The 22538-nt window shown below is 58.9% G+C and overlaps 1 protein-coding gene across 1 annotated transcript; it reads left to right on the forward strand.

Moving 5' to 3' along the window:
* The first annotated feature begins 14290 nt into the window (after window positions 1–14290).
* Window positions 14291–15964, forward strand: GPR84 (G protein-coupled receptor 84). The gene has a single exon (XM_077838919.1). The coding sequence runs from the start codon at window positions 14291–14293 to the stop codon at window positions 15464–15466; it is 1176 nt and encodes a 391-aa protein (XP_077695045.1). The 3' UTR covers window positions 15467–15964.
* The last annotated feature ends 6574 nt before the right edge of the window (window positions 15965–22538 follow it).

Here is a 22538-nt window from a genome sequence, read left to right on the forward strand (position 1 = left end):
CCTGGACACATGTGCCACAGCCTGGACCCAGCAATGGGCCATGAGTGCCACCTGGTGACACTGGGCTGCCCTGGGGCCTGCGGGCACAACAGCCCCAGCCTTCCCTCATGCCCTGTCCTGCCCTGCTGGGACCCACCCGGGGGTCCCACCCCCGGCTCAGCCAGGCCTTGGCCTCTTGGCAGTGGGTGATTAGTGCCGGGAGGGGCCCCTGTCTCATCAGGAGCTAGGCTGAGGCCCTCGCACTCGACTCATGCCAAGCGGGCATCAGGTGGGAGCAGCTGTTGTTGGTCCTGCCTGTGGGGAGAGGCCTGGCCTGCTCCTGCCCCCCACCCAACTCCAGTTTCTGAGCCCACAAACCCAGCATCAGCATCTCCCCAGCCCCTGCCCCCTGTGATCAAAGCCCCTCATCTCCAGCCAGCTGTGTGGGTCTTTCAGGGCATATGGAGCCCATACGCCCTTCCCTGTGTCTCCAAGCCACAGTGGGGCCATGTGCCAGCCCCTCTCCCCCCCCCCCCTTTCCCCCACCCATGGCTGGGTCAGGGCCTGTCAGCCAGCCTGCCCCTGCTCATTTGCTTTGTAAATTGTGTGTACTGGCACCTGGTGGAGACGCCGGATCTATAGCCCCATCAATCACTCATTTCAGCTGCATGCCCAGGCAGCCTGCCCACCCTGGGACTGGAGGAGCACTGGGCTTCCATGCCAGGGCCAGCATTCACACAGATGAATTACATCCCACTAGCTGGGGGGAGGAGTAGGGGTTAGTGGTTTGAACAGGGGAGCTAGGAAGCAGGACACCCGGGTTCTATTCTGCGTTCTGGGAAGTGAGTGGGTCTAATGGTTAGAGAAGTGGGGGCCTGGAAGCCAGGATTTCTGGGTTCTCATCTCAGCTGTATGGCCATCCCCTCTCTGTGCTTCAGTTTCCCAATTGGTACAATGGAGCTAATGATGCTTATTTACCCACCTCCCAGGCCTGGTTCTGTTCTAGCCTCCCTGGCTCTGATGTCCGTCTGGAATGCCTCCATGGAGCCCTGGCCCCTCTGAGGCAGACTCAGGTCCTGCCTTTCCAACCCCTCGACCCTTCGATTAACCCTTGTGGGTTCAATTTGTGCCAATGCAAAGGAACAAAAAGCCACAAGCATCTCACGGGGCGGGAGGAGCAGAGCTGGCATTCAGCCTGGCTGGAGAGCACCCACAGTCCCTCAGGTGTTGCACAGCCGGTTTCAGAGATCACGTGCTCAAATGCAGAACAGACATCCCTCTTGCCAAGTGAGGCCCCAGCAATGCCCTCCAATTAGAGGGATCCCAGAAGCTGCCCCCACCCCAGAAGCAGCCGCTTTCCAGCAGAAGTCCCGTGAACATACGGTTTGCGACACTCTTGGGGGGGTCATTCCCCAACCCAAGGTCACTGAGGAGTAGATGTTCCTGCCCCTGGTGTCTTCAGCTCAAGATTGCACAGCTCTTTCTAAAGAACACACTCTAGCTCGACCATCAGATCAGGGCTGGGAGCAGGAATCGCTGGGGGAAGGTCCCTGCCCTGGGTGTCCCAGCTGTCTTCTTCCTGACACCACCACCCAGATCTGGTCACTTCGGTTGTGGCAATCAGGCCAGTCTGCGTGAAGGCTGGCTCCCAGAGCCTGGGCTGGCTGCATTTCCTGGGTCCAACTCTGTGGCACAGGGCAGGGCCTGGGCTCGGCTGCATTACGAGGGGCTCTGCCATGGCACTATGACAGGAGGCAGTGACCATGAGATGGTCGAGTTCAGGATCCTGGTACAAGGAAGAAAGGAGAGCAGCAGAATATGGATCCTGGACTTCAGAAAAGCAGACTTTGACTCCCTCAGGGAACTGATGGGCAGGATCCCCTGGGAGAATAACATGAGGGGGAAAGGATTCCAGGAGAGCTGGCTGTATTTTAAAGAATCCTTATTGAGGTTGCAGGAACAAACCATCCTGATGTGTAGAAAGAATAATAAATATGGCAGGTGACCAGCTTGGCTTAACAGTGAAATCCTTGCTGATCTTAAACCATAAAAGCAGCTTACAAGAAGTGGAAGATTGGACAAATGACCAGGGAAGAGTATAAAAGTATTGCTCGGGGATGCCGGAGTGATATCAGGAAGGCCAAATCACCCTCGGAGTTGCAGCTTGCAAGGGATGTTAAGCGTAACAAGAAGGGTTTCTACAGGTATGTTAGCAACAAGAAGAAGGTCAAGGAAAGTGTGGGCCCTTTACTGAATGAGGGAGGCAACCTAGTGGCAGAGGATGTGGAAAAAGCTAATGTACTCAATGCTTTTTTTGCCTCTGTCTTCACGAACAAGGTCAGCTCCCAGACTACTGCACTGGGCAGCACAGCATGGGGAGGAGGTGACCAGTCCCCTGTGGAGAAAGAAGTGCTTCGGGACTATTAGAAAAGCTGGATGAGCACAAGTCCATGGGGCCGGATGCACTGCATCCGAGAGTGCTAAAGGAGTTGCTGGATGTGATTGCAGAGCCATTGGCCATTATCTTTGAAAACTCATGGCGATCAGGGGATGTCCCGGACAACTGGAAAAAGGCTAATGTAGTGCCCATCTTTAAAAAAGGGAAGAAGGAGGATCCGGGGAACTACAGGCCAGTCAGCCTCACCTCAGTCCCTGGAAAAATCATGGAGCAGGTCCTCAAGGAATCAATTCTGAAGCACTTAGAGGAGAGGAAAGTGATCAGGAACAGTCAGCATGGATTCACCAAGGGCAAGTCATGCCTGACTAATCTAATTGCCTTCTATGACGAGATAACTAGTTCTGTGGATGAGGGGAAAGCGGTGGACGTATTATTTCTGGATTTTAGCAAAGCTTTTGACACGGTCTCCCACAGTATTCTTGCCAGCAAATTAAAGAAGTATGGGCTGGATGAATGCACTATAAGGTGGGTAGAAAGTTGGCTAGATTGTCAGGCTCAACGGGTAGTGATCAATGGCTCCATGTCTAGTTGGCAGCTGGTATCAGGCGGAGTGCCCCAAGGGTCGGTCCTGGGGCCGGTTTTGTTCAGTATCTTCATTAATGATCTGGAGGATGGTGTGGATTGCACCCTCAGCAAGTTTTCAGATGACACTAAACTGGGAGGAGAGGTAGATACACTGGAGGGTAGGGATAGGATACAGAGGGACCTAGACAAGTTGGAGGATTAGGCAAAAGAAATGTGATCAGGTTCAACAAGGACAAGTGCAGAGTCCTGCACTTAGGATGGAAGAATCCAATGCACCGCTACAGACTAGGGACTGAATGGCTCGGCAGCAGTTCTGCAGAAAAGGACCTAGGGGTTACAGTGGACGAGAAGCTGGATATGAGTCAACAGTGTGCCCTTGTTGCCAAGATGGCTAATGGCATTTTGGGCTGTATAAGTAGGAACACTGTCAGCAGATCAAGGGACCTGATCATTCCCCTCTATCTGGCATTGGTGAAACCTCATCTGGAGTACTGTGTCCAGTTTTGGGCCCCACACTGCAAGAAGGACGTGGAAAAATTGGAGAGAGTCCAGCGGAGGGCAACAAAAATTATTAGGGGACTGGAGCACATGACGTACGAGGAGAGACTGAGGCAACTGGGATTGTTTAGTCTGCAGAAGAGAAGAATGAGGGGGGATCTGATAGCTGCTTTGAATGACCTGAAAGGGGGTTCCAAAGAGGATGGATCTAGACTGTTCTCAGTGGTACCAGATGACAGAACAAAAGAGTAATGGTCTGAAGTTGCAGTGAGGAAGCTTTAGGTTGGATACTAGGAAAAACTTTTTCACTAGGAGGGTGGTGAAGCACTGGAATGGGTTATCTAGGGAGGTGGTGGAATCTCTTTCCTTAGAGGTTTTTAAGGCCCAGCTTGACAAAGCTCTGGCTGGCATGATTTAGTTGGGGATGGGTCCTGCTTTGAGCAAGGGGTTGGATTAGATGACCTCCTGAAGTCCCTTCCAACCCTGATATTCTATGATTCTATGAACACCACCGATCCAGCCAGACAGAGCCACTAGGCTGGACAGTCACCAGGTCAGTTATTTAAAGGGCTCTGCCAGAGAAAGGCAGTGGGGTTTGGGCCCCAATTGGGTGGCTTCATGATGAGGCAGAATTATAATAACAACCTGGAGCTCTTGTCTCAATGCGCTTTCCAAGTGGGACACACAATCATTATCCCCACTGTACAGCTGGAGAAACTGAGGCACGCAGAATGGAAGTGACGTTCAAGCTCCCCATGCAGGCCAGTGCTAGAGCCAGGACTAGAACCCAGTGTCCTGAGCCCCAGTCCATTGCTTTAGCCACTGGGCCAGTGTTTCTCAAATGTGGCCACCAGAGGACTTTTTTTGCTGTCAAGACAGCCTCCAAAACATGGGGAGAATTGGGGTCGATTGAGGAGCATTGCCCCCCAAAACCATATACGTCGATAGTAGAGAGCACAATTTAAAGGTTCGACCGCCCCCTGGGCCCCACGGGCCCTGTGATGAAGGCCCGTGGCATGCCCCACCCTTCGGTGACTTTATCACAGAGATCTTTTCTCCCACTGTGCACTGGGCGTTTGAGTTAAATCACAGCCGACACTACGCAGCCCCTGAACAGAGCAGAACGGCTGATGCTGAGTGAAACCTGCCCACCTTGGCTCCTGCTGCCCCAGGGCCAGAACCCCACCCATTCTCCAGCCGTCCCCAGACAGTCCTGGGAAAACAAGGAGCTAGATTTACTGGGTGAAAAGCCAAGCAAAAAAAAGCCACAACCTGTGGCCTATGTCCCATAAAGAGGCAAGAAAGCCGGCTCACCCTCTGCAGAATGGGAAGTGCCTGGTCCCAGCCCCACCTGCCAGGGGCCGGGCAGGGCTCCTAGCTGGGAGGTGCCCCGGGTTCCAATTAAACCTAGAACCGAGCTGGGCACGGCAAGCCCACAGGGTGGTTTTTCCAGTTCTGCCAGAACCTGTCCCCTCCCCTGCCACACCCCTCGCTGGCTGAGATTGGTGCGAGCAGCCACCACAGCACCGTGCCTGCCATCGGGTCGTCTCAGCCCCGCACTGGGGGGCACAGAGGGGAGGCCCAGCGCTGGGACTGGAGGTGCTTTCCTAGGCGGCATCTGCAGGGGGCACCCATGCTGTCATTGGAGGCAAATGCCCCAGCTGGATGGTGAGTGCTGCTTGTTGTAGGCTGTCCTGTGGCCCATCGCTGTAGCATCTGGGCACCGGGCTGAGCTCATGCTCAGTTGCTCCCGGTGTGAGGTGGCTGGACAGGGGTCAAGCAGGAAGCATGTGACACAGACAGAAATAGAGCCCAGGTCCCCTGATTTCCGGCCCTAACCACAGGAGTGTTCTTCCTGTGGGCTTGCGAGCTCTGCTCGGGGGTGTGGGGCACTGGCCACAGCCTGAGATTCAGCTGATGGGTCGAGGCCGGAGGGGGAGCGAGGCTGACAGTCCCAGGTGAGGTGTGGCTCACCCCTAGCCCTCTGCAGAGACAACACTTGGAGGGCTGGGCTAGCATGGAGTCTGGCTCCACCAGAGGTCCCAGGCTCTCAGCTGGCATGTGGGGGTAACGCTCTGACTGTGGGGGGGCCCCGAAAGGACAGGGCAGGCGGCCGGCAGGGCTCCGGGAACAGGCAGGCGTCGGCACATGCAGGGTCCCTGGGGATGTGCCAGCCTCAGCCGGGGATGGGCACAAGGAAACACTGTTCCCTGCGGTTCTGAAGCGCTGGCCCGCTCAGCTCCTCACAGGCCAAATGCTCCCAGTGCAAATGGTTTGTATCCCCATTCCCATTCCGGTTCTCCTGGGGAGTCCTAGCTGTCACACGCCGGGTGATCGGATTCATTAGCTGAGATGTTACCCGTAGAAATGTGAGAGGAATCCCTGATCTCCGTGGGCAGCACGTCCTGCCCGGGGAGCGGCTGGTCCCTGGTTCCCGCACTAACGGTTTGACGGTATCAAAACCAAACGCCTCTGCTAGCTCCAACCTGCTGGTTCTGATCTGGGACAGACCCACGGTGGGATTCCCAGCTCGGCCCGTCACTAGGGCCATCACCAGAGAGCCTTGGCAGCCCACTCAGTCCTGGCATCTCTGCCAGCCAGGCCCCAGGACCTGCCCTGATGCCCTGGTGGCTTGGAACTGGCCTGAGGCACCCCGCTCCCCCATTCCTTGCTGCTGAGTGGCCATCAGATGCGAACCACTCTCAGGGACCAGGGCTGCCTCCTACCTCATGTCTCAGCCTGCGGCCGGGCAAGTCCCCTCCACCATAGCTGGGCATGGGGCTATGTGGGCTGGGGGTTATTGCAGGGCAGGAGCAGTGTGAGATGGGGTAGGGGCAGCTCAGGGCACAGCATGTGGGCAGATGGGGCGGTGGGGGGAGCTAGGGTCTGCTCTTATTGGCCAGGCCTTTGCGTGGTCACCCCAAGGGCCTTGCCACCATTGCCAGCAATCTCAGCTTGTCCTTTTCCAGGCTGTAGCTTGGGGGAGCCGGAGCTGTTTGGGGAAAGGGAGTGAAAACACTTATTACACTGAGCAGCCATGGGGTGGCACTGGGGGGGCAGCTGGGGCAGGGGTTCGGAGCAGGATGTTGGCAAGGCTGGTGCTGCGCTCGGCCCTGTGGGGGGCTCGGAGCTGGACTCGGGCAGGGCTGGTGCTGCACTCAGCCCAGTGCCGCGTGGGAGGCCTAGGGGGGCTCGGAGCCGCACTTGGGAGGGGCCTGCGCTGTGTTCAGCCTCGCGGGGGGCTCTGGGGGGTTGGCGGGGCTAGGAGCTGGACTCAGGCGGGGCCTGTGCTGTGTTTGGCCCCCGGGGGGCTCTGGGGGGTCAGGGGAGCTCGGAGCTGGACTCAGGTGGGGCCCATGCTGCGCTCAGCCCAGTGCCACGTGGCACACACTGTGGAATGCGTTTGGATTAGGCCGGACAGACACACTTCAGCACTGGGTTTGTTTATGTTACTCCGTTTCCCCCACACGCCAACTCAAAGGCAAATAAAGAAATGCAGCCTCCCCAGGTTCTGAGAACCCCCCCCAGCACGCGAGCCTCTCCCGGCACTCTGGGCCGACCCACCAGGCCCACGCCAGCTCCCTCTGCAAAGGGCAAAGTCCGGAGAAGAACCAGCCTTCTGCCCATGCGGGGGAGTCAGCAAAGGCTGGTGCCCCCAGAGAAGGGGAGAAGGGCGGGGGAGAGATAGCTCAGTGGTTTGAGCATTGGCCTGTTAAACCCACGGTTGTGAGTTCAATCCTTGAGGAGGCCATTTAGGGATCTGGGACAAAAACTGGGGATTGATCCTGCTTTGAGCAGGGGGTTGGACTAGATGACCTCCTGTGGTCCCTTCCAACCCTGATATTCTATGATTCTATGAAAACAAAGCCAGTGTAGCCACAGGCCGGGCCCTCCAACGGATCCAGCGCTAACTCTGCTGGGCCCTGCGGATGCTCCCCTAGGCCCAGATACTCCTCACAGGGGAGGCCCCCAACTCCCTGGGACCCTCACGTCCCTGCCGGGGGACAGCCTGGAGAAAAGCCTTACAGATCTCCCCAGCCAATCGGACGCTTGAATGCCCCAAAGCCCACGTGAAGGGATACCCTGGTGACACAAACCCCCCAGCTCGTGTCACTAGTGGGAACCAAACCAGCCCCTTAGGGCACCATGCTCCCTAATAAGCTAGCAGAGTAACTCCCGCAGCTAGCAGCAGTAGTAGGCGCTTATCCTTCACATGGGCCAGCCCCAGAGAGGCTCACTACAGACAACCAGAATACAGCAACAGCATAAATCAAGGCCGGAGCCACATGGGGGTTTAGAGCTTGTGCCCAAGATGCAGCCACTGAGCATTTACCAGCAACAAGGTAGAATGCCAGCCCCCGAAGTCAGGGCGTGCAGACTGGTGCTGAACATGGCAGGCCCCTGGGCTGGCACTGACAGTGGCAGGGCCCCCGGGCAGGTGCTGGATTTGGCAGGGCTGGATGTGGCAGGTGCTGGATGTGGCAGGGCCCCCGGGTGGGCACTGAACATGGTAGGGCCCCTGGGTGGGCTCCCTGTGGCATGAGGAAGACTGCAGGCTCCCGTGCATTTAATATTAGAAGCCGGCAATGGCCTGTGGAGTGGGGTGGGCATTGCAGGCAGTGGCGGTGGATTAGCCACTGGGCCAACAGGGCCCATGCCCAGGGGTCCCAGCCGATTGAGGGCCCTGGAAAAATTGGGTCTGGCACACGAGGGTTTATGGCTATATCCAAATCTCTGGCGTAAATGTTCATGTCCACAGCATCCACATGGAGCCCTTCCGTGAACCGTGCTACTTTGGCCTCAATGAGTCCTAGTGGCAGGCAGTTCCGCAGGTTAATGTGTTGTGTAAATCTGTGCTTTACTGGCATTAATTCATCTGGGAGCCCAAGAGTTTTCGCTGGTTAAAAACAGTTCTCTAAAGAGAACTCAGCAGGCCTGTAGCGAACCGCAGGCGGAGAGCAGTGGGAGAAGTTCTCGGAGCATGCGGCCGGCTGGATTTCCGTGCAGCCAACTGAAGGGGGAAGTGGTCTGGGTGCCCTCAGCTATGGCAAACCCAGCTTGAGCCATGCATTGGGCAGAGTGTGGGCTAGTGCCCCAGTGCATGCTGGGAAATCACCAGTCACCCGCACCAAACCCTGCAGAGAAGGGCCCCTTCCGGCTGCAATGCCCCTTTGGCCAAGGGCTGCTGTGCCATGTGGATGAGCTCCAAGTGCCACCTCCCTCGAGGCTCTGTTCTGAGAGCCATGGCCCGTGGGGCAATAAAATGGGGGCAGACGAGTGGGGGCAGGATGGGGGTGCTCAGCTCCACAAGGGAAAGGGAGGTGGGGGGCGGGGCAGGATGGGGGATGCTCAGCTCCAAAAGGGAAGGGGAAGCGGTGGGGGTGGGGTAGGGAGTGCTCAGCTCCACAAGGGAAGGGGAAGTGGAGGGCGGGGCAGGATGGGGGATGCTCAGCTCCACAAGGGAAGGGGAAGTGGGGGGCTGGTGGAGGGTGCTCAGCTCCACAAGGGAAGGGAAAGTGAGGGGGTGCTCAGTCTACAGGGGAAGGTGAAGTGGGGGGGAACAGGGGGTGCTTAGCTCCACAAGGGAAGGGGAATCATAGAATATCAGAGTTGGAAGGGACCTCAGGAGGTCATCTAGTCCAACCCCCTGCTCAAAGCAGGACCAATCCCCAATTTTTGCCCCCGATCCCTAAATGGCCCCCTCAAGGATTGAACTCACAACCCTGGGTTTAGCAGGCCAATGCTCAAACCACTGAGCTATAAGTCGGGGGGTGGGGTGGAGGGTGCTCAGCTCCACAAGGGAAGGGAAAGTCGGGAGGAGGGGTGCTCAGTCTATAGGGGAAGGGAAAGTGGGGGGCAGGGAGTGCTCAGCTCCACAAGGGAAGGGAAGTAGGGGGCAGGGTGGGAGGGTGCTCAGCTCCCTGTCAGGGATCTCTCACATCCCTTGGGGGAGTTCCCAGGGACACCAGCGCTTCGCCCTTCTCCCCCATGGGTCTCTGACTGGTTCTTACAGCTCTTGTCGGACCTTCCTGTGAGTGCTGGCGGCCTAATGGTTAGAGCATAGGCCTGGGAGCCAGCTCTGGGCACCATTCCCCTGCTGCTGAGTGGGTTATTTCACTGGCACTTCTCCCACGCTTTGAGCCCTGGCATGAGTGGCAGAGTGCCCGCTGTGTCTCGCCCCTGGGAGCCAGCTGGGTAGCTGGGCCTGAGATGGAAGAGACTCGCCTGGGGTCGGTCAGTGGGGTAAAGAACCCAGGAGTCCTGACTGCCTCTCTCTAAGAGAATAGAACCCCGGCATCCTGGGTGCCAATCCCTGCTTCTAACCATCCAACAGCCGCCCTGGAACTTGGACTCACACCAGTTGGGCTCGCAGGCTGCGCTGCCCCCTGCTGGCGCTAACCACCAAGGTGTGTGAATGGCAGCCGCTGGCGGAGGGCACTGGAGCTGCCCTGCCCAGCCACTCATTGGCTGGGGCTTGCCAGCGGGTGGCACTGCTGAGGTCCATGGGCGCTGTGGTGTCTGGCACCCGTGTGGCTGGGGCTCGTTGGCAGGGGGTGGGGATGGAGAAATGGGGTCTCTCTTCCCCTGAGGGGAAGCCTGGCTCTGAGCACCGGGGTTGCTGGTTCCCACGTGGGGGTGTCTGCACCTTGGAGCCTCTTGCCAATTGCAGATGCTCCTGGGGGAGCCTGGCCCGTCAGCTCTCGGGACGTGGCAGCTCCTGAACCCTGGCCTAAGGGGGTACAAGAGCTGCTGACAGCAATTGGGGGGCAGCTGGCACCCCCTGGCAACCCCACAACTCCATGACAGGGCTTCAAATAACTCCCAACCCTGCTGCCCCCTCCCATGCAGCCCCATGGCTGGGGAGGGGGCCAGTAAGGGGCTCCGCAGGAGGGGAGCCTTGCCCCCCAGCAGACAGAATCCGCCCCCTCCGGGGCAGAGCCCTGAGCGATCGCCTGTAGGCTCTGTAATGGGCCAGTCTAACGTGGGGGCTCGGCACTCGGCTAAGGGCTGGCTGGGCCACATCTCACCTTCCCCCGGCATGGGGTGTGGAGGGAGGGCTGGGGCTTTGGCTCGTTGCCAGGCCCTTGTGTGATTGCTGGGGCAGGCCAGACCTTAGGGTAACCCCGTGTGGGGACCCTGCCAGAGCAGGCCCACAGCCAGGAGTCAGGCAGAGCCACGGGGTGTCTGCAGGCAGCCGCTTCAGCGCTGAACCCCTTCGTAGCCAGCCCAGCCCTGCCCTGCCCCCTGCCAGGGCCCCTTGCAAGCACCAGCCCCCTGAGCCCCCCGGCGCCCCCTTCTGGCAGGGACCATGCAGGCCCCCAATCCAACACAGTGCACTTGCCCTGGTGCTCTCTGGAGCCCTGTGTGTTCAGCTGTGATTGACGCCTCCACCCCAACCTCAGCTGCTGTGTTCAATCTCCTCTCTCCAAAGCCCGCAGCCCTGCAGCTCACGCCAGCACCCAGGAAGAAGGAAGTTACCTCACCGGCTTTGGCAACTCAGGGCTTTTCTCTCTTGCTGCCGGGGCGTGAAGCCCATAAATAGCTGGCGGACGAGGCTGTGCCGGCAGATCACTCCAAGCACAGCTGGACACATCTGCCCCTCGGCCTGGTAAGGTTTTGACCCTCCCGGATGGTCTGCGCCTAGCCGTGGGGGGCTGGGCTCACCACAGTGCAGCCCCTGTGCCTCCGGGTGGTCCAGCAGGGGGCGGTGTGCAGCCAGCATTGGCACTGATCAGATCTGTGCAGGGGCTGGGTCATGGACCGGCTCTGGCTGATGGTGCTGGGAGCCCTGCGGGGGGAACTCGTGCAGCCAGAGCGGGCACCGTGCCTGGGGCGAGGGAGGGTGGCACAGGCAGGGCAGGCACCAGGTTTGGTGGCAGGCTGTGGGGTGGCTAGGAAACAGGGTCCGTGGGAGGGAGAGGGGCTGGCTGGTCTCCTAGGCCTTTTGCCTGATTGCCAGAGTCCTCCGCTCCTTGCGGCTCATCGGGTTTGGGGAAGGGGCAGCACTCAGGGTGCCCAGGGCCCATGACGTCCCCAGTGCGGTGACTCATGGGCTAAGGGGGCTACTGAGGGAGGAGATGGGAATCTGGCCTTTCGCACCCAGATGGGAGCTGGTGTGGGGGGAGCAGGCCCCAGTCCTGGCTGCCAAGCAGGCTAGTTGAGCTGGGGTGTGAGCTGAGCCTGCTCCAGAGAGCCAGCTGGGTTTCTCCGTACGATGCTTGGTCCATTTCGCACGTGGCTTTGGGCTCAGTGGGGCTGTTCCTACGGAGTGAGGAGCCTTGTTACCAGTCCCTGCTGCTCACTGAATCCTTCTCGGGGCCAGGCCCACCCCACCACCACAGAGCCAGGGCTTTGCCCTCTGGACTCGAGCCAGCGGGCCCCGGTGGGGCGAACGGGCCGGGTCTCGGGGTGGCTGCAGAGCAAAGGCCAGAGCGAGAGCTGGAGTAGGCTGCACTACAGCTGGGGTCTCCTACACTGTGCCAGCCCCGAGTCCTCTGCGTCAGCTAGGAGACAGAATCCCCCCAGGCCAGGGAGCATGTCTCCTCCCCAGAGGGTCACAGAACCTGCCCCCTTCCCTGTGTCTATTCAGACTGAGCTCTGGGGGCAGGGACTGTCTCAGGCTGCATCTGTGCAGCACCCGGGGGGCGGGGGGGTCGTGTAATGATGCCCTCCGGGGAAAGGGGTGCAGATTCCTGTGCATTCACTGGAGCGTGTGAGCAGGGCGCTTGGGTCCAGGCTGATGGGGCTCCCCCCAGGTAGCCTGACACCCCGGCATGCCCAGGGATGCGGAGCCAGGTGGGGCCTCACCTGCTCTGCAGACATCTGAGACATCGGTTTCCGTGGAAACGCCCCAATTAGACCCAGGATGGAAAGAATGGGGCCGTGTTTGATCTCCCTTCGGGGAGGCTGCCAGGGGCCTGCGCTCACTGGTGCATTATTCCAGGGTCCTGCCCAGGCCTGCCCGGGATCCAGCATCTGCTCCCTTCTCTCCCCCACCCGGGCAGTGTGGGGCCCGGGGCTGTGGCTGGAGGGGAAATGGTGCATCACAACAGGGGCCTCTGTCACGGACTCACAGGACTCGTGCTCTCTTGGCTCCATACGGTCCCTGGGAGGAACCCCCTTCAGTGCGACAGCCCTGCTCAGGGGTCTTACTCTTTCCCGGGGGTTAAGCCCCTCCGCCTCCTGGAACTGCACCTCTCTGAGCCTCAGCATGCCTGTCTCTGCTGTGGGCCCCCTCAGGGAGTCCCCTCGCTCTGGACCCCCGGGGCCTCCACTCGCAGAGGGAATAATGCCACCCTGTTCTCTAGACCGGAGTGACTCTCGGCCAGCGTAACACAGGAGGGTTTATTGAGCGTCTGAACCCAGCACAGGAAACTCTCAGGCCTGGCCTCCCTCAGCACAGCACATCTAAGTCTGTCCCGCATGCAGGTGGGCTCTGGCTGCTCTCTCCTCCTGGCGCAGAGACCCCCTCCTTCCAGCCGAGGCATCCGATATCACCAGCCCCAACAGCTTCTCCCCGACCTTTGTCTTCCGTCCCAAGTAAATTAGTCGCTGGGGCCCTCTCTCTGGCTGGAACTGGTTGGTCAGGTCAGCGGGGTCTTCTCTCCTCAGCCCGTTGTCCTCCCACTGGTCAGAATCTGCTGACTGCCAAGCTGGGGTGGGCCTCTTAGTCACCAATTGTTAGGGTTCCCCATCTCCAGGCCATTGTTGGGGGGTCCCGGCTACTACGTGAGGTCACACCTGGTCCTCTGCAACAACAAACCCTCTCCCACCACCTTGTTAAACATGCAGCACACAGGGAAACTGAGGCGCACACACGCTATTCATGTAAAACACTACAAAAATCCCCAACTTCATCACAGCCTCCCTGGCCAGGTGCTGAACAGACATGGAGTGAGAGAGACTTCCTGCCCCCCAGAGCTCACAATCTGAACAGATACAAGGGGGAGGGGAAACTGAGGCACAAAGCAGGAAAGTGACATGTCCATGGGCACTCAGCGGGTCAGTGGCAGAGCTGGAAATGGAGCTGGTCCCGAGTCCCAGCCCCATGGCCGCCCAATAGGATGTGCTGCCTCTTTAACTATACAGCCATGTCAGGGCGGTGGGGCCCTGGGGAGGGGTCTGGGTCCCAGCCATGGGGGAGGCCAATCCAGCTTATAGCAGCCAGGAAAGACCTCCATGTTTCTAGTGGCCCGATGCTTATGAGTCAGGATGGGCTCCATCCCCAGATACTTTAATAGGAGGATCTGTGCCCCCTTTCTCTGCCCTCCCTGCCCCCGACTCCTCCGTCCTGCCTCTCCTCACTTCCACCCCAGCTCTGCCTCCCCTCCCCTTCCCCAGCTCTCCCAGCCCTCTCTGCTTACAGCTCCCTTTGGGCTGGACCTGAGCTGAGCAGCTCACCCTCCCCAGACCCAAGGCTGCCAGGGCCCAGCCAGCTGGGGTGCAGGGGCAGGAGCCTTCTGGCTACCCTAACTCATGCCCTGGCCTGGGTTTTGCTGTGGCTGGCAAACAGAGCACAGGGATGTCCTGCCCTGCTGCCTCTTCCCAGCTGGCCCAACCCAGTTGGTGCCCCCAGCCCTGGTGACCTGGGGCACAGCTATGCGATGTCCTTCCTGTCTGTGCCTCCCCAGATGGGGGAGACACTTTAAATGTGTGGCTGATTCTGACTCAGCGGGGGCATTGCAGGGAGGGGCTCCTGGGGCAGGGGGCTGTGCTTTGCCTGACCCCCTTTTCTTTTACTTCAGTTCCTAGAAGCCAAGGATCTAGGCCAGGACTGTGCTCCAGGACCTGACCCCTCCCCGAGACCCGGTCCTCCCGCTCCCTGAGACGATGGCAAACATCACCATGGATAACTTCTCGTGCTATGAGGCATCCATCGTGGGGTACCGCTACGTGGCCGTGAGCTGGGGCGTGGTGGTCACCGTGGTGGGCACACTGGGCAACGTGCTGACCCTCCTGGCCTTTGCTGCCGACGCCAAGGTGCAGACCCGCTTTAACCTGCTCATCGTCAACCTGACGCTGGCTGACCTGCTGTACTGTGCCGTGCTGCAGCCCTTCTCCGTGGACTCCTACCTGCACCTGCACTGGCGGGCCGGCCCCAGCTTCTGCCGTGTCTTTGGTATGCTGCTCTTCGTCTCCAACTCAGTCTCCATCCTGACGCTCTGCCTCATCGCCGTCAGCCGCTACGTGCTCATTGCCAACCCAGCCCTCTTCAACCGGGTCTTCTCGCGCCTGGGCGTGGGGCTCGTGGCCCTGGGCGCCTGGGTCCTCGGCTTCGCCAGCTTCGCCCCGCTCTGGCCCGTCTTCGTGCTGGTGCCCAAGGTCTGCACCTGCAGCTTCCACCGCATCAGGGGCCGGCCCTACAGCACTATCCTGATGGCCTTCTACTTTGTGGTGGGCCTCAGCTGCGTGGGCATCTTCTACTTCCTCATCCACCGCAAGGTGAAGGGGGCGTCCCACGCCATGGACCGCTACAAGCTGAAGAAGGCCAGCCTGAAGGAGGCTTATGTCGCTGGGGCCAGCTTGGCCACTCCAGGCCAGTTTGTGGAGCTGGACAGCGGCGTGGACACGGGCGTCTCCCAGCCCTCCAGCATCTCGGAGCAGGGCCACACCTCCAAGACGCTGGTCACGGAAAATGGCCCAGCCCCAGCCCTCACCCCAGCCCCTGCCCCCGCCCCTGCCCCTGCTCCTGCTCCTGCCCCCGCAGCTCAAAAGCTCAAAAGCCTGCCCTCCCAGCCCAAGGACAGCAACAAGGAGTTCCGGAAGGTCACCCGCATGTGTTTCGTGGTCTTCCTCTTCTTTGTCCTCAGCTACATCCCCTTCCTCCTCCTCAACATCTTCGATGCCAAGAACCGGGCGCCCACATGGTTGCACATGGTGTCCGCCAACCTGACCTGGCTGAACAGCTGCATCAACCCCGTGCTGTACGCCGCCATGAACCGCCAGTTCCGCGAGGCCTACACGCGTGTGATCTCCACCATCTCGCGCCGCCTCCGGTGCCTCTGAGGGCTGGGGTCGCAGGGGGGCAGGGCTGCCCCAGATCAGAAAGCTGCCTTGGCGCTGCCCTGCCCCCCTGGGGGACCCCATATCCTGTCTTGCCCCAGGGGAGGACATTGGACCCAAGCACAGACTCATGCCAGATGCAAGCTTTGCCCTGCCCCAGTGCCTCCTGCTGGTGGCAAGAGGAACTGCCCTGTCTCTAGGGGGGTGGCAGGGGCAGGTTGGTGCTGAGCCCTGCCCCACATGGGCTGCCAGTTATGGGCTCTGCACTGCCTTCGCAGAGTGCTAGCGTGGACTGTCCCTTTACCCACCATCCTTGGCCTGGTGAGGTGGTGGAGGCTGGCTGGGCCCTGCCTTCCCAGCTATTTATTGTCTGTTCCTGATTTACACCTTGTCATTTTTCTATCACTACCTCAATAAGCAGATCCCTGTGTGTCTAGTATTGGCTGCATTGCCTGTTCCCAGCCAGCGAACAAGCCCTCCATCGGCTGTGGGGTGGGGAGGCCTGGGGCCGGGGCCAACCATAGGTCTGGGCTATGTGTGTATCCAAGCACCAAGTGTGGGGAGGGGATGGGAAGGGGAGGGGATATGTCATGAACACAGAGATAAGGATAACATAAAATCCCTCCTGGGAAGCTGTACTAAATTGCTTTACCTGTAAAGGGTTAAGAAGCTCAAATAACCTGGCTGGCACCTGACCAAAAGGACCAATAAGGAAAGAAGATACTTTCAAATCGGGGGTGGGGGGGGGTTGTGCTCTCTTTTTTTGTTCTCTCTCTTAACGCAGAGAGAGAGACCAGGCAGGTAAAACATCTCCTGAAACATACCTGAAATGATTTATCTAAGATTACAAAAATTGTAAGCAAGGGCAAGGAAATACATTAAATTATCTTTTGTTTTAGCTTGTGAATTTTCCCTATGCTAAGAGGTAGTTTTATTCCTGTTTTTTAAAACTGTGAAGCTAAGTCAAGAGGGGAGTCCTCTGCGTTTTAAATCTTTTTATTTCCCTGTAAAGTTACCTTCCATCCTGATTTTGCCGAGGTTCTTTTACTTTTTTCTTTATAATAAAGTCCTTCTTGTAAGAGCCTGATTGATTTTAGTGTCCTAAAGATAAAAGGTCCGATCTGTACTTACATTAAAACCAATTGGTTGATATATTATTCTTAAGCCTCCCCAGGAAAGGGGATGAAGGAGCTTGGGGGGATATTTTGGGGGACTAGGGACTCCAAGTGACCCTTTCCTGAATTTTTGTGTAAATCACTTGGTGGTGGCAGCAATACTGTCCAAGGAGACGGAAAGGAAGTTGTGCCTTGGGGAAGTTTTCAACCTAAGCTGGTGGAATATAAGCTTAGGGGAGTCTTTCATGCAGGTCCCCACATCTGTACCCCAGAATTCAGAGTGGGGAGGGAACCCTGACAGGATATTAATGGGGTCCTGGGTTTTTCTAGGTCCAACCCACCCCAAGGCAATACCAACAGCTCTGCCCTCAGCCTGGGGCCTCCAACTGGCTATGTGCTTCCTAGAACCCCAAACTCTCTGAAGGGCTGGGGCGGGGGGAGGTGTGGACTGGCTTGCCTCTCCCCCGACCACAGTGCCTCGCTGTGGGGGATGGGCCCCGGGGCAGGGAGCCATGGCGAGCCTTTGCTTTGTGTGGGACTGTCAGCTCTAGACGGAGAGTAAATATGGAAGGGAACGGGACCCACGGCAGGGCTGGGCCACAGAGGGATGGGGGTTGGGGCTGTGCGGAGGGGGGGGGGAACTGGGGCAGCGGGGTGGGGGGGAGGGAGGACTGGGGTTAGATCCTGTTCCGTTGCTGCCTCTTTATGCACAAAGAGGACTCCTGCCCTGATGATTAATGGGGAGAGGCTCCTGCCCCACTCACTGTGGGATAAGGTTGGCCCCTAGGTCCACCAGAGCAGAGCTGGGCCCCATGGCCAAGCACCCCCACCGCCCCAGGCTGACAGAGAGACGTGGCCCTGATTTGCCAGTCCCCAGGCAGGCTGGTGCAAGGGTTTGCAGGGCAGGTGGCAGCCCTGAGGAACAACGCCTGGCACAGGGCTGGGGTGTGTCAGTTGTGAGGTGGCCTCGGGAGCACAACGTCCATTCGGTCACAAACAGGCTGAAGCCAAAGGGATGGCACCTGGTTCTGAGCCAGCGGGAAGCTCAGCCCAGCCAGGGCCGTTCCCCTGGGGATCCTGCTGGGACCCCCATCACCTCCCTCTCCTTGCTGCCTCTCAGGACCCCCCTCCCAGCCCCCCCCAAAGTTCTTTGCTAGTCCCACCTCCTTCTTCTCTAGTGCAGCTCAGGGGTCATCACCGGCTGGGAGCTCACTCTGGGCCCATGCAGCCAGCAAACAGGGGCTGAGCCCGCTCTCTCCACTGCCTGCTGATGTCTGGGCCCCTGGCAAGAGATGGCAGTGCCTGCCTAGCCACCCCTAGGGCACGGGCCACAGACCTGTTTCCTCTGCACCAGCCACAGACCCCCGTGCATCATTCTGCCAGTGCAGGGAACTGCACCCCAGGCCTGGACCCCCCAACAGAGCCCCCAAGACCTGTAACCTGACCCCCACCAGAGCCTGCCCCCAGGCCTGGAACCCCCAGTCACAGCCCACCCCCCACCCCCCGCCCGAGGCCTGACACTTGCCCCCACATAGAGCCCCTGAAGTCTGGAACCACCTCCACAACCAGAGATGGCAGCTGCTGTGAGTCACGTTCAGGGTCCGTTAGGGGCATGACACGGTATGCATGGGGCGGGGGGGCTGTTGAAGCAGCCGCAATGCCCCCTGGAGCTCCCCTCTGTGGGGCAGGGGCCCTGTTGCTGGGTGTCCCCTAATGCCTGGGGAGTGAGATTCACACACGCAACCTGGCAGAGCATCCCCAGCTCAGCCCACCCCCACTATCTGCATGAGCTGCCTGGCGCCCCCAGCCCCTATGAGCTTCCAGTCACCTCTAGCCCCCCTCCCTCCCTCCGTGTGTTGTTCCAGTGTCCCTTCACCATGCTGCATGGGTGGCCTGGACTTGCCCAAAGAGATTGCACAAGGCTCCGAGTTGCATCCACCCCTTTGTTCTCTGCTGACAGGGTGGGGAAAGGGGTCCCCAGGCTTGCATATTGCACAGGGCAGGGAGAGGAGGGGAATGAGATTCTTGCGTTCCAAGTTTACTAACAGGCTGTGATGAAATGGGGGATTTTCTTGGTTTTTTTCAATGGTTTGCATGCAGAGGGGGTGGGACTCAGTTTCCCTGGGTGTTACTGGTTTAACAAGGTGATGGGAGAGGGAGTTTGTTGTTACAGAGGGCCAGCGAATGGTCTGGAGAATGGATACCCCAGCGACTGGTGACCCAGTGACCGGGAGGCCCAGCTTGGGAGTCACAGCTGGGTTCTGGCCAGTGGGAGGACAATGGGCTGCGGAGAGAGGACCCTGGTGACCTGACCAGCCAGTTCCAGCCAGTGGGGAACAAAAGACAGCTGAGAGGAGAGGAGGCCAGGCCATCCTGTTTACCTGGAGAGAAGACAAAGGACAGAGGCGGAGCTTGGGGGCAGGTGATATCGATGCCCAGCTGGAAAGCGAGGGATCTCCGGGCTGGGAGGAGGGAGCCTGCCAGAGCCCACCTGCATGCGGGACAGACCTAGATGTGCTGTGCTGAGGGAGGCCAGGCCTGAGAGTTTCCTGTGCTGGGTTCAGACGCTCAATAAACCCTCCTGTTTTATGCTGGCTGAGAGTCGTGCTGGTCTAGAGAACAGGGTTGCATTATTCCCTCTGGGAGTGGAGGCCCCTGGGGTCCAGAGAGAGTGGGGCCCATGGTGAGAGACAGGCCTGCTAAGGCTCAGAGAGGTGCAGTTCCAGGAGGCGAAGGGGCTTAATCCCCGTGAGAGTGTGGACCCCCGAGAAGAGCTGTCCCACTGAAGGGGGTTCCCCCCAGGGACCGCACGGGGCCAGGAGTGGGCACGACCTGTGAGTCCGTGACAACGTGGTAGCAGAGGGTGGTTGGCAGATGCACCCTGTAGACGGCTGGCTGCGAGCACAGGCACTGTGCAGGGAGTGGCTGCCAGCGATAAAACGAGGGAATTGAATGAACCAGCGCAGGAACGGCCTATACCCCGCTCCGTAAGAGGGACCTGGCACGTCTGTGCGGGGAGAGAGGGCTGAGCGTGGGGAGGGTCTCTAAGGAGCAGCTGATGGCTCAGCTTGTAGAGAATGACCAGTCTGAGGAACAGGCTCCAGATCCCAGGGGGGCTCCCAGGGTGCCCAGAGAGCCGTCCATGTACAGTCCATGTAGCAGCCGGGAGTCTACTGGACCTGACTCCCCAGTCAGCCCAGGGGGACCCTTTGAGAAGGCTTGTGATCTGAACCAGATTGACCCAGCAGACAGGCTCCACTCTCTGACCCCCCTGCTGGGTCCCCAGGCCATAAAGCCGAGGGGGGACTATGACCTGTTCAAACAGGCTTTGCTGTTGAAGTTTGAACTGACCCCCGAGGCATACAGGAAACGATTCCGGGGTGTACGCAAGACCCCAAGGGTCACCTACAAGGAGGTCACCAATCTGCTGAGGGAATATCTCCGTAGGTGGGGGAAGGGCACAGGGGCCACTACCGCAAAGGAGGTGTGTAACCTGGTGGGGTTGGGGCAGCTGTATGACATCTGCCCTCCAGACCTTAAGATGTGGTTAGTGGACCGGAAGCCTAAAGATCTGCGCAGTGCGGGGGCACTAGTGGATGAGTTTGTGGACAGCAGATCGGGGGATCCCCCACATTGGGAACTCAGAAGGGGAGTCACACAGAGATGTCTCAAGGGTGGGACTCCAGGAAGCCCAACTCAGGGGTGCCCATGAAGGCCGGGTGGGCTTACCCCTGTCGTGGGACTTGAGGGACCTGAAATGTAATTACTATGGCCAAAAAGAACACAAGGTGACGCAATGCCTGAAGAAGAAGGAAATGGCAGGCAAGCAGAACCCGTGGGCTGTCAACTGGGTGGAAGCCCACCGAGAGGGGGCACCACCAGTCCAGGGGGCCGCAATGAATAGGGTTATGCCATGGGGAGGGGACAGCCAGGCTAGGACAGCAAGGGAAGGCAGGGCTCCAGGTCCAGAGCGCCCATACTCAATCCACTGGGTGAGGGTGGGACAGGCCCCGGGGAACAATTGCCACGTCATCCCCATTGAGGTCAGGGGAGGGAGCGTCCTGGGTTCTGGGACATGGGCACAGAGGTGACACTGGCATGGCCCCAGGTGATGGACCCAGACCAGTGAGCACCCGATGCATATGTGACCCTGAGAGGAGTGTTTGGGCCCCCCGCAAGGTGCCTGTAGTGAGGATACACCTGAAATCAGGGGCTAAGGAGGGACCCAAAGAGGTTGTGGTGCACAATCACCTGCCTACCGAGGTGCTAATGGGTCCTGACTTGGAGGCCTGGCCAGATGGCACTCACAGCTCCCTGGTCCTTACCTGGTTCCAGTGCCAGCGAGGGACATGGGATCGAAGCACTGAAGGTAGAGCTTGACAGGGCTGGGCTGGAGCCTCTGTCCCAAGGTGGGGAAACTGAGGCACCACCAACCAGGGCTGTACCCTCAAACCCAGAAGCTGAATTCCAGATGAAGCTGCAGGAGGATCCCTCCTTAAAGAAGCTGAGGGCCCTTGCTGGCCACAGCGGTGCAGGATCCCACAGCAGGGCAACCCAGTCGGGGAAGAAACACATTCTGGTGGTGGTAGATTTCGCTACGTGCTACCCTGAGGCCATGTCCTCTATCGAGGCAGACACCGTGGCAGAGGTGCTGCTGACCATTTTCAGCAGAGTGGGGTTCCCCAAGGAGGTTCTTACAGACCAGGGGTCCAACTTCATATCAACCCTGCTCCAGTGCTTGTGGGATAATTTTGGGGGCTCCCACACACCTGGGCCTCGGCGTGTCACCCTCAGTCAAATGGGCTGGTGGACAGGTTCAATGGGACCCTAAAGATGATGCTGAAAACATTTATGGACCAGCACCCACAGGACAAGTATTTACCCCACCTGCTGTGTGCATACAGGGAAGTGCCACAGGAATCCACAGGGTTTTCCCCATGTCACAGAGTCCCTGGGCGATGCTCTGGAACTGCTCCCCATGAAGCCAGTCAGGACTCTGGGGAAGTCGTCTTTCTGTGAGCAGCTTGTCTTCAGGACACACAGCTCACACAGCTTCCACTTTCCTGGGTCTGACCTCGGAGCATTCAGCATCCTCTGCACCTCCGTGCGCTTCCCACAGCGAGTCCGCTCAGGCGGGGCTTCTGGGGAAGCCAGAGGGTCCTGCCCCCCAACTTCACAGTCAGATAGGACTCTCAGCCAGCCAGTAAAACGGAGGTTTATTAGACGACAGGAACATGGTCTAAAACAGAGCTTGCAGGTGCAGAGAACAGGACCCCTCAGCTGGGTCCATTTTGGGGGCAGTGAGCCAGACAACCCCATCTGCACTTCACTCCATGTCCCAGCCAGCCCCAAACTGAAACTCCCTCCAGCCCCTCCTCCTCTGGGCTTTGTCCCTTTCCCAGGCCAGGAGGTCACCTGATTCCTTTGTTCTCCAACCCTTTAGCTCTCACCTTGCAGGGGGGAAGGTCCCAGGCCATCAGCTGCCAGGAAACAGGGTGTCGGCCATTCTCTGTGTCCAGACTCCTGCACACACCTGCCCTCTAGGACTCTGCAATGATCATACACCCTTACCCCACCACCTAGATACTTAAGAACTGCATAGGGGAAACTGAGGCACCCCCACACTATTCAGAGGAAACATTAAGAACAGTCCCACTTCTTCACACCCCGTTCCAGTTGCTGTATGGGAGGAGAGTGAGGGGACCCCTCAACTTGATAAGGGCTGAGTGGGAGAGGAAGACCTCCTCTGATGGAGTATGTACTGACCTTCTGGGAAAAGCTCGCGGAGCTCATGGGCTTGGCCAGGCGAAACCTAGGAAGGGCAGAGAGGAAGCAGAAGGTCTGGTACGACCACTCAGCACGTGCCTGCTCCTATGCTTCCAGGGACCAGGGATGCTTCTCATCCCCATGAGGAAGCACAAGCTGCAAGCTGCCTGGGACGGCCCCTTCAAGGTCATCAG

This window comes from Eretmochelys imbricata, chromosome 20, assembly GCF_965152235.1.
Source record: "Eretmochelys imbricata isolate rEreImb1 chromosome 20, rEreImb1.hap1, whole genome shotgun sequence".
Classification (NCBI taxonomy): domain Eukaryota; kingdom Metazoa; phylum Chordata; order Testudines; family Cheloniidae; genus Eretmochelys; species Eretmochelys imbricata.

Bases quoted from the DNA above. Each gene is read 5' to 3' on its own strand.
- GPR84 (XM_077838919.1), top strand. From the start codon at position 14,291: ATGGCAAACATCACCATGGATAACTTCTCGTGCTATGAGGCATCCATC.